The 20,942-nt window shown below is 34.3% G+C and overlaps 1 protein-coding gene across 5 annotated transcripts in view; it reads right to left on the reverse strand.

Annotated features, from left to right (window-relative positions):
- Positions 1-20,942, reverse strand: part of LOC125346749 (zona pellucida binding protein) — an 84,745-nt gene that overhangs the window by 51,949 nt on the left and 11,854 nt on the right. For 4 of the 5 annotated variants that reach the window (XR_007210024.1, XM_048339557.1, XM_048339559.1 and 1 more), the window contains exons 4-5: positions 18,068-18,193; positions 7,671-7,820 (exon numbers count right to left, since the gene is read on the reverse strand). Coding sequence is in view for 4 of the 5 variants with exons in the window: in XM_048339557.1 (XP_048195514.1) it covers positions 7,671-7,820; positions 18,068-18,193 (276 nt within the window). In the remaining variant the exon portion in view is untranslated. The remainder of the gene's footprint in view (positions 1-7,670; positions 7,821-18,067; positions 18,194-20,942) is intronic. The other variant, XM_048339558.1, reaches the window with a different exon arrangement.

Raw genomic sequence — 20,942 nt, forward strand, 5'->3', positions numbered from 1 at the left:
AATTCATAGCTCATTTTTTTATATCAGTGATAACTTCTACATTTAACAAAACATTTATCTAGCCAAATAGTACCTTAAGCACTTTACAGATATGAACTTATTTATATCTTTTGAAGATAGGCATTATTGTATCTATCACGAAGAAACTGAGAAACCTGAGGCTTATGTAACAGGCCCAAAGCCTATTAAAACTAATGCTAACAATGCTATTAAAACTAAAATTCTAGTCTAAAGAGTTTCATTATATGTTTTTTTTTTTTGTTTGTTTGTTTGTTTTTGCCAGTCCTGGGCCTTAGCACTGTCCCTGGCTTCTCTTTGCTCAAGGCTAGCACCCTGCCACTTGAGCCACAGCGCCACTTCTGGCCGTTTTCTATATATGTGGTTCTGGGGAATCAAACCTTGCCACTAGGCCATGTTCCCAGCCCTCATTACATGTTCTTAACCACTATATTTAGCGATAAAATTCAGGTTTGACCAAGTGCTAAAATTAAGTAACAAATCTTACAAGGAAGTATAAGATTGCCAACAATATCTGAAAATGTATGTTTATAATAATTCTATATTTTACTGATTTTAATAATAATATCTGGAACTGACAACATGTATTTTTTTCAAGCCCACCTCAAAATACTGCTAAGAGATAGGAGAAATATAAACATGAAAATAAATATATAGCAATAGGAAATATCAAAAAGTTCACCTTGCAAGACAGATCACTGCTGCTGCTTCTGCTAACCAGTGTCCCCTACCCATTTTCATAGCTTGCACTCCACATAACTTAAATGAACTCAAATTTAAATGAACACTAGTAATGTCCACTGGTCTTGTAAGTTAACATTAATTACACTCACAAAGCTAATATTATCTGTGTATTTACAGTAGAAAAAAAGGCCTCTAAGTGCTGAGAAAAGCTCTAAAAGTTTCTTTTTTTTTTTTTGGCCAGTCCTGGGCCTTGGACTCAGGGCCTGACCACTGTCCCTGGCCTCTTCTTGCTCAAGGCTAGCACTCTGCCACTTGAGCCACAGTGCCCCCTCTGGCCATTTTCCATATATGTGGTGCTGGGGAATCGAACTGAGAGCTTCATGTGTAGGAGGCAAGCACTCTTGCCACTAGGATATACTCCCAGCCCTCTAAAAGTTTCTTTAAGAATAAGAATGAAAGCCACTGACTCCCCTCATTACAACTTCAGGTAAACCTAAATTCATTTAAAAGGAAAAAGAAATCTACAAGCAAGTTAAGGTGGCGAGGTCAAGTGGCTAACATCTATAAATAATCCCAGCTTTTGGGGAGGTAGAGAGTGGGAAAATGGCAATCTCTTGAGACTACTCTTCTTCATTTTTAATCCATCTAGTTCTTGAATTCCTAGCAATAGGAAAAATATAATAATATTTAATAATATAATAGGCCAGATAAATAAGAAGGATACAAATAGGAAGGAAAGAAGGCAATTATCCCTATATTACATAGATCCTATCATTACAAGACCCTAAAGATTCCTCAAAACAACTCTTAGAAACTAAGAAAGTGGTATCACTCATACTCTCAAAAAAAGGAAGAAAAGAAAGAAGGATGGAAAAACAATTGATTATAACCACTAAAGAAAGAAACAGACTCCAAGAGGTCATGTCATGGAAAGAGAGTATTCTGTACATGGATTTCTCCACTCCCTACCTATGCCTTTTTCCTTGCTGATACTATCCTTTTAGCTTACCTATGTTGAATCCCTCATGTTCTTGTTGGGAATCATCAAGCAAACAAGGCATCCTGCAAGAGCTTTGAAAAACTAAAATCCTCATATTAAAATAATAAACTTTTAAACAAGAGATGTATTTTTTAAAAAACCTGAATTACACTTTGAAAAATAAAAGTTGAGAGAAAGGATATACAGTAAGAAGGATTAGTCTCTAAAAAATTATTACTGCGCATGGTGATGCACCTCTATAATCCCCAGAATTCAGATGGCAGAGGCAACAGGAGCACAAATTCACAAAGACAGCATGGGCTATGTAGTCAGACTCTGTCTCAAATAAATAAATTGGTGGGCTATGTTATTTCTATCAATACATACAGTTAAATAGGTATTATTTCATGTTAATTCAAAAAATTTTAAAGTATTCACTAAATGTAAAAATAAATATACTAAACAATATAAAACATTTTTTAGAAACTTAAGCTTTTCAGAAGGAATCAGAAAGAAGATTACTGTTCCAAGTTCAATAAAACCCAGCTATGTTTTTATACTTACTTCTACATTCAAGCTGCTACAAGCTTATTTGAAGAACATAAAAAAATATTTCTTTACCAAGCACAGTGTACTAATTCTGTAATTTTAGCTATCAGAAGCAAATGTCAGAGGACTGTAGTTTAAAGTCAGCCTGCATACACATACAAAAATAGCCCTGGAGACTTCATCTTGAACAACAGCTAGACATGTTGGCATGTGCCCGTCATCCCAGAGACTCCTGGAGAGCATAAACAGAAAAATCTCAGGCCAGGCCAGCTGAGAAAATAAATCAAGACTCCAACTTAAAAACAAGCAGAGAAAGGAGTGTAACAGAATGTATAGGAGTGCAGTAGAATGTCTGCCTAGCATGTATAAGATCCTGAGTTCAAACCCCAGGAGAGACAGTACAAAAATAGAAATCTGTTCCCGGGTGCCAGTGGCTCACGCCTATAATCCTAGCTACTCAGGAGGCTGAGATCTCAGGATCTCAGTTCAAAACCAGCCCAGGCAGAAAAGTCCATGAGACTCTTATCTCCAATTATCCAGAAAAATGGAAGGAGCACTGTGGCTCAAAGTGGTAGAGCACTAGCTGAAGAGCTGAAGAGCTCAGGGACAGCACCTAGGCCTAGAGTTCAAGCCGCACAACCAACAACAACACAAAAGACAAATCTGAAATCATATCAGTGTGGTTCCCATTTATTTTTAGCAGCTGATACTCTGAGCAAGTGATGCTTTGTAATATTATGCAGAAACCATGTGAAAATTATTGTTCCACTGATATATAGAGCTTCCAAATGCTGTCAATTCCAAGACAAGGTGATATGTTACAATGTGATACATTAGAAGTGATATGTTACAATTAAATTCATTTGGTTTCAGATGTAAGGAAGTATACTTGAGATACAGAAGAGCATATCTCAAGAGTGCATCTTATTTTCTTATGTACATATACTTCATGTATGTTTCCCATTTCCCCCCAAAGACCATGAAAAAGACATGAACTGAGCAGTAAGGTTTTAGTAAAATTAACTATTTTTATGCTTCATCTTGAAAGGAATTCCTAAAGGAAACCATGCCTCTTTGTATGGGCTAATTTTAATAAAAATTGGCTTTGAAAGAAACTGCATACTTTTCAGTGAAGACTTAGTTTCCATTAGTGTACATGATAGAACATCCTTGCTCTGGGTCGGGGTGCCAGTAGTTTTTCTACCATAATCTCAGCAAACATTTTTGTACACTTTATAAGTTTTCATCTCACTAATCTCTTGAAGGCATTTCAAGCACTCTGGACCATAATTTGATAACTAGTGAGCTAGAACATATGATTCAAAATGTAACAAACAACAAGAGCCAGGAGCGGAGGTGTATCTATAATCTCAGCACGTGGAAGGCTGAAGCAGGAAGATTATAAGTTTGAGACCAGCCTGGACAAGTAGCAAGACACTCTTGAAAATAAGAAAGAGGGAAAGGAGAGGAAAAGAAACTAATAAGGACACAATAACTTAGAAGAACAGAAATGTATCGAAATAGAAACTCTCAAAAGGAAAAATAAACATGTTAAAGGATGTCAAAAGTACCTTCTCCCTCATAGGGAATAATTAGCACAGGTTCAGACTAGTCACAGCAGAGGATCACAAGAGCCCAATAGCCATACCCTTATGAACACATAAGATGATGCTAAGTGAAATGAACTCCATGTTATGGAAACAACTGTTATATCACTGTTGTAATTACTTTCAAGATGGCATGTGAAACCATAGCTTCAATTGTTGATGTTCCTCTTGTATCCCCTTCCTGTGGTTGTACCTGCACTATCACTGTATATTATCTGAGTACATTGAAAACCGTGTATTAGAACTAGGTATTAGAACTAGGAAAGTGAAAGGGAATACCAAAATCGAGAGACACAGGATAAAAAGACAAATGACTACAAAAGCAATACTTGCAAAACTGTTTGCTGTAAATCAACTGAACAACTCATGGGGGAAGAGGGAAAGGGGGACGGGGGAGGGAAGAATGAGGGAGGAGGTAACAAACAGTACAAGAAATGTATCCAATGCTAACGTATGAAACCGTAACCTCTCTGTACATAAGTTTGACAATAAAAATTTTTAAAAAAGGAAAAATGCAAACTGTAAGTGATGCACCATATTACACACGCTATAAAAAGCATTTTGTATTGTGGTATAGATAAGTACAAGTTCATAAAAACAATACAATTTAACAATAAAACTTAAATTATAAGACTTAAAAATATAATCTCTCAAAATGTTAAAAAGATATTAATAGTAAGAAACTATAAATCAAAACAAAATCCAAATGAGGTGATTAATGTAAGAACCTGTGAAAATTATGAAAAATTAGGATCTGATATATTGAAAACTATATAGTCACTGAAGTGCAAAGGAAAAATGTCACCAATATTAGAAAGTAAAAAAGTTAAGTGTCAGACCATAGCTGAATAAAGATTTGATAAGCTGCATAAGCATACATAAAATATACCAGATCTAATACATGAAAGGCAAAGTTAAGGATATAAATCATAAATCCAAGGAGTCCTAGTATTATAAACAGATTTAATTAGTATCCAGGAATAAAAATTAATGGTCTTTTACTAGACTGTTATTATGAAGGGAATGTAATAAAACCCATGTTCTCTGGCACAGTGAAAAGTAAACAATGAATATTTCTAAAGTATCTTTAAGTAAATAAAACACTAACAAGTAGGTGATAAGTCACTTTAAATATGACTGAATATTTAAAAATTGTAAACAACAAAAATTGTGGGTAGCTATTCAAATATCTGAAAGTAAATATAGTGTGATAATGATACAAAAAAAGAAAATGGAAAATTAATAAAGATCCATCTCAAGAATGAACAAAAAGTAAAGTTAATTTAGAAAAATGGGAGAACAAAAATAGATAAGAGAAGGAATGAAGTAATGAAATATATTTTAAATTTAAATTAGAAAGTAGAGTTTGTTGACCCATCTTAAAACATTAGGAAAATAACATAATAATTAAATGACTGAAAATAAAAAAGGGACTAAATACACTAGAAACACCTTCATCTCAACACATTTGAAAAGTTGGATTAGTTTTATCTAGAATAGTAACTTTGACAATATATACAAAAGAAATGACAAGTCTAATAATGGGCTCTTTTTCAAGTAACCATGAGACAGACTGCTGACATGACTGCTAGAGGAGCTCTGTAAACTTGCTCCTAGAAAACCAATGTAAATTAATTTTAAAGAACAGAAAAAATTTAAAGAGACACTGATCCAAAATCTACAAAACCGAGTAAGAACAGTGGACCTGTATTTGGATCTAGGCCCAATATACTTTCCTACCCCACTGCACCAGGAAATATAGAGACTCCATCTACCTGAGATTGGTTACAGACCAGAATGTAAGGCTCTTTCCCTCAGGTGACTACCTCCAAAAGAAGCTACCAGTTAGCTGCACTACACAGATCTAATATTTTTGGTGTTATAACAATTACACGCAAAAATACAACAGTGACTGATATATGTGTTTGGTATATATTAACTGTCATTATAATTACTGTAAAATGGTATTCATTTTAGGCACTTTCAACTTTGTTAGCTTATATGGATATATGCTTAAGATAGATTTGCACATATATTTATGATAAACTGGTTAAATTAAATAGTAAGATGGATATAACTGCTATGTAACAAAAATGAAATATGAATGACTGAAAAACTTAAACCAATTAGTTGCTTGGCAAAATTAGTAGAATTTCTTACTAGAAAATTAAGTCTCCTTTAGGATATATAGAATTATTTTTGAATAGGAAAAAAATTATCAAACAAATTGTACAAGAAATGTACCCACTGCCTTACGTAAGAGACTGTAACCCCTCTGTACATCACTTTGACAATAAATAAATAATTGTTCAGAAAAAAATTACTTGGAAACCATTTATAACTGTGCTAGTTCTATGGCATCTCAGTGATGAAAACAATGTCATATAGTTTCTCATTGCTACTACAGCACTTTACCACAAATTTAGTGACTTCAAACATCTCATCTATTACCTTGCAGTTCTGGAGAACAGATATCCAAAGAGTCTTACTGGGCTAAAACCAAGGTGCATTCTTTCTGGAAACTCCAAGGGAAAATCCACTCACACCACTTCCTATACTAGAGGCTTCTGACACTATTGGCTCATGGCTTCTTTCTCCATCTTCAAAGAAAACCACTTAGACTTCTCGTTTTGTCACATCTCCTTTTTCTGCCTGTGACCCTTTTGCTCCCCCACCCAGTTCACTTCAGATAATCTCTCTCCAACTCGAGCCTTAATTTAATTACAGTGGCAAATTTCCTTTCTCAATTTAGGATATATGTTCACAAGTTCTGCAAATAAGACATAGGCCACTTTGAGAGCCAGTATTCTGTCTACCGTACATGTTCCCTCTGATGTGTGAAAACTTGCAAACCTTTGTTCAGACAATTCTCCTGTCCAATCGCAAGATAGCCCTCCCAGATATTATGCTCTGATAGATCTCAATGTTAATCAAGGGATTTACATATTTCATGGTTCTAATTTTGAGGATGACAGAATGCCAACAATCACAATATTCAGACTTTAAAAGAAGTACAATTGTGAACTGACTTGCTGCACTGAAATCCCTTTGAACAACTACTTAACAATAAAAAATTAAAAGGCAATAAAATTTATAACACTGTGGATCATCATTGATCTATACCATCATTTGTATTCATGGACCTAAATGTGTATATATACATGCCACTGTACCCATGAAGAAAAATGACTATAAACTCTTAACTAGAATGTACCTTCACTGTAAAACTGCCAAGAGCATACAAACCTAGTCTTTTTTTTTCATTGGTCATGGGGCTTGAACTCAGGCCCTAGGCACTCTCCCTCAGCTTTTTTGCTCAAGGCTAGTGCTCTATCATTTTGTTTTCTGGAGGTTAACTGGAGATAACAGTCTCACAGACTTTCCTGCCCAGGCTGGCTTCAAACTATGGTTCTCAGATCTCAGTTTCCTGAGTAGCTACGATAACAGGTCACCAGTACTCAGCTTGTTTTCTGTTTTGTTTTGTTTTGTTTACAGGGGGTGGTTGTGGGGCTTGACCTGAGGGCCTAGAAACTGTCCTTGAGCCTCTTGGTGCTCAAGGCTAGTGCTCTACCACTTGAGCCACAGCACCCCTTCTTTTCTGAGTGGTTAATTGGAAATAAGAGTCTCATGGGGACTTTCTGCCTGGGCTGGGTTCGAACTGTGATCCTCAGATCTCAGCCTCCTAAGTAGCTAGGATTCAGGGGTAAAAACACCCAGCTCCAGCTTGTATTTTTTAAGAGGCTGAAAATAATAAAGCCTCTTTAAAACAAATCCATTAAAATACCAACACTTTAAAATATAAATGTTAAAATACAATTAAATTCATTTCTTACCATATACAATATATTTTAGTTCAAGACTTTTAACAATTTCTTCCACAGTAGGTTTATACTCCAGGAAACATGTGTAAACTCCACTCATACTCTCATCAAAGTTCTGGAATACAAGGCTTCCTGTGGATGTTACTTGTGCAGTGCTGTTTTCTAATAAAGAAATAATACATGTTGCTTAAACTACATTACAGAGACAAAATACCAAAATATGTTCAAACAGACTAAAACCATCAAAACTTCTTACAAGGTCACTGAAAGGAGTTGCCGTTCTGGCCACACATTGTACTATAATGTTGCTGCTGAGAGGGAGTTCCAGAAGGAACTTCCTAGTGTCCAAATTTTCACTAACCAAAGCTCATCAGTTTTGTGTATGTGTGTGCAAATATATGCACACATAGATCTACATAATATATACACATAATACAGAAGGTATATATAGTGTACGTACATACATATTGTGAAAATTTTTATGTTTTTAATGAGTTAAGGGCTTTAGTAATTTATATCTGTACATGTAACAGATAAAATAGTATACTTAGAACAAAGATGAGAATATAATAAGTGAAAACTAGATATCCTGTGTTAGTACACAGGATTAGGGTTGCATCCTCAAGGACTATTCACAGAAAAAACAGACGATTAAATAATCAGACTTGCCCATATTTACCAAATCCTAAAGTGGCAGTATTGGAGTTAGAATGAGATGGAAGCTCAACTCTTTTTTTTTCAACATGCCTCTCTGAAGAAGGCTCTGCTGTGATATGGAAATTGAATCTACCTCTAAGACATTAAGACCCATATTTGAAAATTACTTTGATCCCTCACAAACTGTGTAATCTTAGAGTAACACTTCCTCGTTCTCAAGTCCAGCTACTTCATTTGCAAAATGACGAAAAAGAATATAAGACAGCTTATCAACAGGGTTGTTTTATATACAAGAAACCCCAAATTATAATCATAAGCCTACAAATCATTAAGCAAATAAGTTGTTATTCTTAAAACTCATAACTACAGGTGTACATTTAAAAATTATTCAATTTTTAAAATATACTTAGATAACAATTTAATCATTAGAATTGAAAGAAATATCTTAGGAAATTATTAACTATCTTTTTCTATTTGAATTAAATGGCATAATGCTTATAAATTTAGAGTTGAAATTGTTCTACATGCTGAGACAAAAGCTGTTTTAGTATTTAAATTACTGTTAAGTAAGTATTACAGTTTCTAGTACATGCAATGTCTGGTTTCATAAAGGAGAAATGAATATATTGACATACCCACCCTCAAGGAATTTATATAAAGCATTATGCCTTGAGAACTCCCACTTCTATATCCTGGGGGAAGCTGAAAAATGTGATATAAATTTAGAATATATTTCCATTATAGAGTCTACTTTTCCTGAATATCTTTTGATAAAAGTTTATCTTAGGCTATTTTCTAAAACAAATTAATAGTATGCAATTGTTTCCTACAAACTTCAGCAAAAACAAATACTTCATAGTAATACAGAAAAAGTGGGGCTGGGGATATGGCCTAGTGGCAAGAGTGCCTGCCTCATACACATGAGGCCCTGGGTTCGATTCCCCAGCACCACATATACAGAAAACGGCCAGAAGTGGCGCTGTGGCTCAAGTGGCAGAGTGCTAGCCTTGAGCAAAAAAGAAGCCAGGGACAGTGCTCAGGCCCTGAGTCCACGCCCCAGGACTGGCCAAAAAAAAAAACAAAACAAAAAGAAAAAGTGCCCATAAATTTTCAACAAATTTGAGAATATCAAGCTATCTAGTTGCTATATACTCCTTGGCAACTTGGCAATAACTTGAAATGAAAGCTCCCCACACCAAAAGTACCACCGTGTGTGTGTGTGTGTGTGTGTGTGTGTGTGTGTGTGTGTGTATTTAAATGCTTACTACGATGGTGACTGAGCAGCACACAAACCCTTTGACTACTTTCACATTTTTTTTAAAAGCACACAATGGAAAGATAACTAGAGAATTTCATTGTAAGAGCTCATTCTATAATATCACATCACTGATCATTTCATAGATCTTTTATTTGCATTTTTACTGTCAAAGTAATGTATGAGGGGTTACAGTTACATACGTAAGGGAGTGAGTACATCTCTTATCAAAATTTTTACCTCCTTCTTCATTTTTCTCCCACCTTTCCCAGTACCCGGTTCCCTTTCCACCCTCCTCTCCTGAGCTGTACAGTTGGTTTACAGCATACTGTCTTGTAAGTATTGCTATTGCATTGGTTTGCCTTTTACCCTTCATCTCTCCATTTTGGTATTCCCCTCCCCTAGTTCCAATAAAGGTACATTCAATACCCCAAGTACCAAAGTCAGTTACAGTGACAACAGGGTTAAAAGCATGGAGAAGAAAGACAAATGAAAAAGGTATAATTTCATAGGGTACACTGGAAATAACAATATCAAGGATAAACCACTTATTTCCAAATCTTGTAGTTCATTTCATTTAGGATCATCTTATGTGATCATATATACATTGCTATTGAGCTATTGTGCTCCTCTGCTATGACTATCCTAGACAAGGACTAATTGTTTCCAATGAGTGAAACCATAGAGTTCATGTTTCTTTGGGTCTGACTCACTTCACTTAGGATGATTTTTTCCAAGTCTTTCCATTTCCTCACAAATGGGGCTAAGTCATTTCTTCTAATAGATGCATAGAATTCCATTGTATCTAATAAAGCCACATTTTCTTGATCCATTCATCCACTGAGGGGAATCTGGGATGGTTCCACATTTTAGCAATGGTAAATTGTGCTGTGATAAGCTGGTAGCTTTAGAGTGATCATGCTTGTAGTCCTTTGGGTTAATGCTCAAAAGCAGGGTTGCTGGGTCATAGGGAAGCTCTACGTTTAGCCTTTTAAGGTAAACCTCCACACTACACAACAGAGTGGATGAACAAGTTTACATTCCCACCAAAGTGTATGTAGTAGAGTTCATTTTATAGATCCAATTCTGAATGGAGAGTCAAAGCCAAGGGATACATACCTGGCATGGGTCTCATTAAGTAGCAAGAACTTATACAATAAGATATATTAAAAATGCTTTACTAAATTTTTACTTCTTGTTTTGATTTTCTAAAAACTCACATGATCAGTAGTCTAACTAGACCTCTAGAAGCCTATATATTACAGCTCTAAAGCTACATGACAAATGGTTAAGTATAACTTAGTTATAGATTATGATTTTTTCAAAATGGGCTTAGTTCTTACAGTTTTAGCTCAGGTTTAGAAAGTTAATTTGAGTATCAGTTCTACCACTATAATAAGAAAAACCAGAATAAAACTTCCAATAACAGCATTTCTTGATCTTACCAAGGAAGGAGAAGCTGAGGATTTAGTTTAGCTGCCATTATAAGTAGGTAGGAAGATTTTACCTAAAATCTCATTATAAATTGCTAAAAGCCAAGTACAGAAAAAAATATAAGCAAATGAACACATAAGCATATGAAGACAATAGACTAGGGAGGAGTTGGCCTTTTTCATTCATGTGGTCTGAGAGACTGCAGGGAATAATTTCAATATTTCTGAGTTTGCACAGATTTTCCTTGTGCCCTAAAATGTTATCTATTTTGGACAGTGATCCATATGATGCCAAGAATGTATATTCTGGTGTTGATGGGTGGAATATTCTGTAGATGTCTGTTATGTCTAGTTGATCTATGCAACTGTTTACTTCTCAGTTTTTTTTCTGTTGAGTTTTTGGCAGATTGATCTTTACAGAGGTGACAGTGGTGTGTAAAAGTAACCAATGATCAATTTGTTTGGATCTGTGTATGGTTTTAGTGTCAGTAGTGTTTGTTTGATAACGTTATTTTTAAAGTACTACGTGAAATTATTTCTTTTTTCCTGTGTTTCACCCCTCCCCAGTGGTTTAGCACCTGTTGTCACTGTATTTGATTTGGTACCCTGGGTATTGTATATACGTTTATCTGAATTAGGGAAGGAAAGAGGAGCATCAAAATGGTGAGACAAAGGATAAAAGGCAAACCAGACAGTGATACTTACAATATGTTGGAAATTACTGTACAACTCAGGGAGGGGGGGAATTGGGGAGGACATTGGTGGGAGAAAAATGAGAGAGTAGGTAACAAGTTTGAACAGAAATGTACTCACTACCTTATGTATGTAACTGTAACTCCTCTGTACATCACCTTGACAATAAAATTAATTTCTTTTAAAAAATATTTTTCATTCACAAATACCTTCAGGTCCTTCCAAAAAATATTAAGGGAACATACAGCAAGCTTCCCATTTTAGAACTGGCTGGAAGGTCACAGCAATCCTGCCAAACTCCACTCACAGCTAATTCCCCCACATCATCTATAGGCAACAAAGCTTTAATCTCAAGGAAAGATTATACAAAATGTGATGCCTCTTTGGGTACCAAGGGCTCATTCTGGTAGTCCTACTTACTCAGGAGGATGAGACCAGGGATCATGGTTTGAAGCTGGTTCTCACAGAAATGTTCATTAAATTCCATCTCCAAATTTACCAGCAAACAACACGGCTAGAGAGTATGACCAAGTAGTAGAGCACCAGCCTTGAGCAAACAAGTCTAGCAAGCTTGAGATCCTGAATTCGAGTCCTGGTACCAACAACAACAAAAAATACTTGTCATCTAGAGTATTGAAAAAAAAGTGTTGCAGCTCAGGCAGGAAATAGGTTTTTAAAATGTGTGTCATTTACATGAAAGAATCAGGAAGAAGTAATACACTAGGCCAAAATTATAGCCATAGATGCAGCTGAAACTATTGTAAAATGAAGCCAAATCCCAAGACCAAGGAACACTGCCTGACAAAGACTAAAACTTAAACAGAACACCAAAGAATGATTCTCTCTCTATTAAAAATTGCAGTGAATAAAGTTGGCCCATCTGCAAGAGAGAGATACAGAGAAAGAGAGACAGAGAGAAGGGGACAGAGAAAGAGAAAGAGAAAGAGTGAATCTTTTAGGAGAACATCACAAAACAAGAAATTGAAGACTGTACACTATAAAACTTAACCTAATAAACGAGGCTATACCTTAAGCAATTTTAAGAGCCTATGTACCTTTCTGTGTACTAACTATAACCACAGCAACAACTAGCACCAAAGTCAGAACAATCTTGACTAAATTACACTAAAGATAAGCAAGGGGAAAAAAGTTTATATCAAAGAAGAAAATTATTTATGTCAAAATATCCACTAGCCTATTCAAGATGCCCAACATTACCACAAAATACAAATCAAAAGGCACACAAAATTTTTTTTAAAAGATCTATTCCTAAAGTAATAAGAAATATTCAAAACCAGAATATTAAGCACAGGTATGAGAATTATTAGTTAATTTAAAGTAACTGGTTATTGTGATGACATACTTAAGGAAAATACAAAGGGCATGTAAAATCAGGTAAGCGGTTTTAACAAAGAATTCAAACTATAAAAAAAAAAACTGTATCTTGCAGTGAGTTCATAAAGAGACTCATACATCCAAAGAGAAAATCAATGAATTTGGAGACGGTTCAAAAGAAATTAACCTGAAATACAAGAAGATAAAGGAAGAATAGTTCATGATCCATGTAACTACATTCAAAAGTGCAAAAGTGATGGGTGTTTCAAGGAATTTTAACAGGAGTGAAACAGAATGAGGTAGAAAGAATATCTGAAGAGAGAATGACTGAAATTTCCTAAAAATTAATCACAGACATCAAACTACAGATCAAAATTCTTAGACAATGCCTAGAAAAATGAATACAAAAAACAAACACCAAATACACTTAAAAACTCAAATTGCTGAAAAAAGAAAAGCAAGGAACAAAGCTTCATATAAGAAAAAGTCACATTTTGTTCAGACATGAGAATTAAAGCATACTGTCACTAAAATTTATGCTAACAAAAACATTATAGATTCAGGATACTGAAGTATCTAGTGCTACATAAAGGCCCTTGGCTCAAATTCAAGCAAAACACACTTTCTTTCTCTTTCATTGGAAATCTATTTTTTAAATTGCCAACCTAGAATTCAACAATCTGAAAACAAAAACCCAAACGAATTAAACACAAAACAAGAAACTAAGAAAATGATACCAATACAGTGAATCAACAGTTAAAAAAATAGAAAAAAATCAATGACAATAAAAGCTAGTCCATTGAAAAAAGCTGATAAAACAGTGAAACATGTAGCTAGACCCAACAATAAACACATACATAATCAACATGACAAGGAAATGAATGTACATATGTATAGGATCTAAACAAACACATTAAAAAGATAAGAAAATATTATAATTAATTTACCCACATTAAAAAAACCCAACAAGCAGAAAAATCCAGTGAGACCAATTTCCTGAAGGAAAAAACTAACAAAGATCACAAAACGGTGATAGTCCTAGTCCTACTTTGTCTTAAAATGGCATATCAATTTGGTGTTTAGTATTTTGATAGTCCTAGTCTTACCTTGACATTGAATCCATAAAGTCTGAAGTCATACTTATTTTACTTTATGAACCTACATTGTTTACTCAATAACTTGGTTTCTCACATATAAAATGGAGATATTTTGTAATTAATATGAATACTTATATAAATATGTAGGCTAAGTATAAATTACTTAGAACTATAAAGACTATAGAAATGATCCCACTCATACAAACAGAGAGTAAAAAGGTCGTTATCAGGGATGGGGGGTGGGGATAGGGAAAAATGATGAGTTGTGGGTCAAAGAGTTTAAACCTTCACTTGTAAGATGAGTAACTGGGGATTTGGTGTACATCAAACTAACTAGAATTCACAATAAAAGCTGGGCATCATGGTTCATGCCTATAATCCAGGCTACATTGGAGGCATAGTAGAAGGATCATTGTCCAAGGCTGGCCCAAGGAAAAAATGCAAGGCCTTAGTTATTTTTTAGAACAACTAATGCTAAAAAATAGATAATAAATAAACAAGAGACAGGGATATGGATCAAGTAGTAGAGTGCCAACCTAGCATGCATAGGGCACTGCATTCAATCCCAGTCCTGGCCTCACTCTCCCCCAAATGTACAGTATTCTTGAACTGGTTAAGAGTAGATCTTAAGTATTCTCACACACAAAAAAGAAAATAGAATAGTTGGTAAGTGATTACTTCATAATATATACTTATATCAAAATGCCATGCTATATATCTTAAATACCTGCAACTTTTGTGAAATTGATGAGATAAACTTATGATACAATAAACTGACAGAGAGAAAATATGAAAATAATTCACATATTTTCAGAATACATACACATGTGTTTATATACATAGTAAATAAAGAAATCAAGAGAACTAAAAGTTCAGGACAGTGTTTACCTGAAGGGGATGGGGACAGGGAACTGATTTTAGAGCAGTTTACTAGAAAGTCCAACAGTCTTAGCAACAGTATTATCTTTTTATTTTTCTTTTGTACAGGTCCTGAGCTTATCTCAGGGCCTAGGCAATGTTCTTGAGCCTCAAGGCCAGTGCTCTATCATTTGAAACACAGCTCCATTTTTGGCTTTTTTGCTGATTAATTGGAGATAAGAGTTTCACATAATTTCCTGCCCAGGCTGTCTTGGAAGTGCTCCTATCTCTGCCTCCTGAACAGCTAGGATTACGGGCAAAAGGCCCCAGTGCCCTGCAAAGAATGTCTCAACTCATGTATAAGATTCAGTGTTTTCACTGAAAATAAAAGCCAATTGTTGGCCTATTTTACCAGCACTAGGAAATCAAAATTTCCTTACTATAGCTCAGGGCTCAGTAAAAGAATTGACACTGAGATACTGTGAGGAAAAGAGGCTTGGTTGTGTTTCAGCTGTATATTAACAAGCTGGAATCAAAAGGTGAATATAGACTTAGGTGCTTATTCAATAAAAGTAATCACTCAGTTGGAGACCTTTATTTTTCAAAATACTAAACACCAAATTGATATGCCATTTTAAGACAAAATAACAAAAGTTTAGACCTCGGGATTTCTCTTTTAGATTTTCTACTGTTTCTGTCAGAAGGTGTTAATACAGATTAACTACAAAACTCAGGATTATAATTTCTTTGAGGTTTTGGGTTATCAAAGATAATGAAAAGGACCATCAAACTGGATTACTGACAGAAGGCAGGGAATAACTAATGCTACTTAATATAGTAAGTAATGTATCAAAAGCATGTTAGTAGGTAGAAATTAAAATATTCAAGGAAATAAGCAAACAATGTGAAGATCTGAGGATCTTTGTGCTAAAAATATAGGTAAAGGGATCCCTAGTATGCCTTCTGATATGCAGCTTCCAGTTCTACATTCAGCTCTTTTCATGTCTGATTTGATTGTGTGTTTTTACTCCAGTGGAACTCATTGAAATTACAAGGATGTCTATCTCTGAAGATGATTTGGGGATAAGATAAAATTCCTATCTCCTAAATAAAAGTTTTAAAAGTCCAAAAAAGAGTACTGGTTTTACTGTGGATCAAATTTGTATACGCCTTATAAACACTTGATAAATAAAGATACTACATAATAAAAATATTAAGGCACAGTAAAACACAGCCTGTAACTTTGTAAAGGGTGATATTATAGGTATAAACAAAATATATCTATGTGCTTATATATGCTTGTGTGAACATTTAGCAAAAGTCTACACACTCTGCAAACAATATTAATCAGAGGAGTGTTAGATTTGAAGTGAAAGATAAAACTTGCCACAATAAATGCATTATCTTTGTGAATAAACAATACAGAGCAAAAGACAAGACCAAGTTTAAGACTTATCCTATATTCTTTACAACAAATCTCAATAATGTATTTTTCCAAAGGAATATACCTGTAATTACATAATTATATGATTTTCTCATCTCAGTTTTAGTCAAACTACCTTTGACCCAGGTAGAGAGAAATTATTCTCACCTAGGAACAATTAAATTTCTAAATACACATTATTTTTCTATCGTGGAGTAAGTAAAATAAACTGTTGCCTCCCATGTTCTCACATAAGGGATAAAGTACATACTATAATTCAAAATATAAATAGCAAGACTTGGTAAGCTTTTTTATTGGAGAGGGACTTGGGCTTGAACTCAGGAGCCTCAAGCTCATTACACTTACTCACAACTAGTGTTCTACCATGTCAATCATCTTCCAACCTTGCTTTTAGCTAGTAATATTGGAGATCCAACCTAGCAGACTTTCCTTTCCAGACTGGTTTCAAATCACAATAGCCCAGATCTCAGTCTCTTGAGCAGTTAGTATTAAAAACATGAACCACTGGCCTGGTTCTGGTACAACTTATAAATTTCAATTTCCAAATCAAAAAGCAACAAATATAATAGAAAAGTCCAATACTTAAACATTCCTCTTTTTCAACATAGAGAACTTTAATATATGTACAGCCTATTTTAAATCTTTTAATTATAATGTGTGTTGTTAAAAATAAAATTCAATTATATTTTAGTATTCAGTACCTTCACACATGGCCTATTTCATTGACATATATTAGCTGCTCAAACTCAAGATTTCTCTCACTGTTCCCTGTCAATTTCATAGGCACAGAACACAGTTGCTCTTATTATATCACAATGGTTTGGTATAGACTATATCTATCTTTTTATCTCCCACATAACCAAGCAAAATGCCATCTACTAAGTAGTCATCAACTAACTCAAAAACTCAAAAAGAACAATGACCTGACCTAAAATACAGATTAACTAGTTAAAAGTTGAGATACTTAGAATCAACATAAATACCATAAAAATATACAGCCCTCAACTCCAATAAAACCTATTCAAAATATTTGTGGACTTCATTATCTTGGATAAAGGAAAAGATATTAAATATTTAATGAACTCCACAAGAATGAATCTATAAGTAGTATCTCAAAATACCAAAGGTTTACTACCTCTAAGGGTTTACAAAGAAAACTTCCTTTAGGAAAAACATCTCACTGAACAGATCTTTAGAACTGAAATCGATTAATCTGTATTGTTAGCAAATACAGGGGAATAAAACCAGCTAATTACTTGTAAAATATCAATTTTTATGGAACTAAAACTTTAAAACAGAAGTGAAATACATATTTCAAAATGATATAACAAGGTAAATAGAGAATACAGTCATCAAATCAGTTGTACAAATAGTAATTTCCATGTTAGGTATAACTGTTTTTGGAAGAGGGATGTTTAGGGAACTCTATGAAAGAATTCAATCTTCTAGTGTATCTCTATGCTGAATATAGCAAGATGAGGAAAAAATCCTAACACATTCACATTGGTACCCTTAAAGGAGAATTCAAGAGAAAGAATTGAGGAAATGGATAAATTTATGAGATACAAGCATTCTTTTCCTTCTGAACACATTTCAGATATATCTATTTAATTATGATAAGTGAAATGAAATCCTACCTGAAATAATTTTTCCTTTTGGCCCATGCCATTGGAATGATGGGTCTATCAGTTCAGCATTTCGTAGTCGCTTGGTTACACATAGCACATGTGGACTCTTTTGATGGAGCATGACATATACACTCACTGAAAATACAATATTAAAATGTTCCAATAGTATTTTATGTTCATTATTGCTATATAATACCTTACATTTTTTGAAGCTTGGGCTAATTTTTGTACAGAATTTCTTCTGATTCTTATTAAAAATATCTTGACAATAACTAAATTTCACTGCACACAAGTAAATAACAATAAATACAATGTTTTATTTATTTGTTTATATGTATGTATGAGTGTAGATTTGTGAGCATGTGTGTGTGTGTGTATCCTCAATCTGAAGATATGTTGGTTCTCATTACATAGAGATTCACATATTATCAGAGTGTAATTACAATACTAGAGTATTAAGATAATTCTATATCTACACTTAGCCTGTTTTCAAAAACATCATATGGAGCTTATAAGTAAGTTCACTTACAGTGATTATAACAAAGTACTGGATGAAAATAAGAATGTGATTGGAAACAGTCAACAAATATATACTTTAAAGCATTTTTGTCACTTTTAAAATTTAAACAGTCATGATAAGCCAAAGTAGCACACTTAATAAGATATAAAATAAAAATGGTAAAGATTCAATTGTTTCAAGTTTACCTCTAAGTAACCTTTCAGAAAAAGTTCCAACAATTTTAGAAACTACATGTTAACTTTTCACTAGTTCACTCAAATATTTTATAAAGTAGTAAAACAAAAAGGGTTTAAGAATCAAATTCTGCTAAACAAGTTAATGAACTGCCTTAAGGCTTTACTATAGAGCATGAAATTATTGACATACTTGTTGATAGCCATATTCTTCCATGTTTTCCCCTTTATTCTTATTTTTATCGAATTGTTAGTGAATTTTAACAATTTTTCTCTATCTTGGTTGAGATGATCATTTGATTTTTTTTTTTTTTTTTTTTTTTTGCCAGTCCTGGGGCTTGGACTCAGGGCCAGAGCACTGTCCCTGGCTTCTTTTTGCTCAAGGCTAGCACTCGGCCACTTGAGACATAGCACCACTTCTGGCCATTTTCTTTCTATGTGGAACTGGGGAATTGAACCCAGGGCCTCATGCATACAAGGCAAGCACTCTTGCCACAAGGCCATATCCCCAGCCCCTCATTTGAATTTTTTAACTAAGGGTCTGAGGTAACTTACTGCCTTTCTAATAGGTCCTTCTTTTTTACTTAACCATTGTTGGATTCAATTTGCAAATTTCCTCATGATCCTTGAAACTACATTCATAAACGTAACTATGTATAATATTCCGCTGCTATCCTTTGTCTTAATCATGTCAAGTGTTTAGTACTGTTATATACTTAATATTCATTATTGTTTAATACTTAACATGACTAAGGCAGTATTATACTTTGAATATGAAATGCTCCTATAGGCTCCCATGCCGAACACTGGGGTCCTCAGATACTGGTGTTATATTCAGAGATTCTGGACACTTTAGAAAGCTGGACTAGATTAAGGAAGTAAGTCACTGGGGCATGTCCTTCATATCTTCTTCCTAGCCACTATGAGGTGAAAAGCCTCTGCCACATACTGTAGCCACTAGGGTGGCGTATATGACCAGAAACATGGAGCCAAGAGATCATGGACTAAACCCTCTTAAGCCATTAGCTAAAATAAATCTTTCCTCCTTTAATCTGTTCTTTCAAGTATTTTGTTCACAGCTATCGCAAGGTAACAGGTACATATCTAAGTCTGTCATTGTCACATGAAAAGAACCAAGCAAATTTTCAAAATACAATGTACTTGTAATCAGATTTGTTGAATGGTAACTCCTTTGTACAACCTCCTAAAGATAATAAAAATATAATTAAAATAAATTTCTCTACAAGAGTACACAGTTCAATTTGCTGGACATGTCTTTTTAATTAGCATCAATTAGTTGTACAAATGTATTCTACTTTCTAACATGTTCATTTGTGTATACAACACATCTTGATTACAATCACCCTTTCCTTATTCGCTCTCATCCTTACTCCCTCTTCCCAAAGCAGTTTCATCCAGTTTCCTTGTTCCATCTTCTCACATGACATAAAATATTTTGACTATATTAACCTTCCCCCACCTCCATTCATGGCAAAGGGGAGAGTAGGCAAACAAAATCTGGATTACCAATAGGGTTAAATTTAACTGGTTACCAGTTTACTAAGTAATTTAATCATCTCTCAAAATTTATATTACAGTAGTTATTCAAGTGTATTATTTTTTTTCAAGTGTATTATTGTTAAAATTTTCACATTATGGTTTTATTTTACTTTGTTTACTTATAATACTTTTGTACTTTCTTCATTTTCTCATGAAAACATTTGCCAAATATTTGCTTATTAACTGTTTAAAAGACAGTATTTGATTTCATTCAGTACTCTAATACCCAATTTTTTGTTTAATTTTTATTGTCAAGGTGATGTACAGATAGGCTACAGTTACATACATAAGGTAGTGAGTACATTTCAAGATTAAAGACAGAGGCCTTTCACTTACTGGGCTTGCATGCTAACAGCTGGTGCTCAACCACTTGAACCATCTCTCCAACCCAGCTTTCTGCTGGTATTTGGAGATAAAATCAAGGAGATTTTTTCTGCCCAGACTGGTCTCAAACTGAAATTCTCCAGGTCTCAGCTTCCTGAGTAGCTAAGATTACCAAGTAAGCAACTGGTGCTCAGCTCCATAACTCTTTTGTGGTCTCTTTCATTGATTCCTGCTCTTCTTTTTCTTATATCTGTTTGACTTTCCTTAGTTCAACCTTTTGTTCTAACTTCCTTAATGAATGCTTCTT

This window comes from Perognathus longimembris, chromosome 2, assembly GCF_023159225.1.
Source record: "Perognathus longimembris pacificus isolate PPM17 chromosome 2, ASM2315922v1, whole genome shotgun sequence".
Classification (NCBI taxonomy): Eukaryota; Metazoa; Chordata; class Mammalia; order Rodentia; family Heteromyidae; genus Perognathus; species Perognathus longimembris.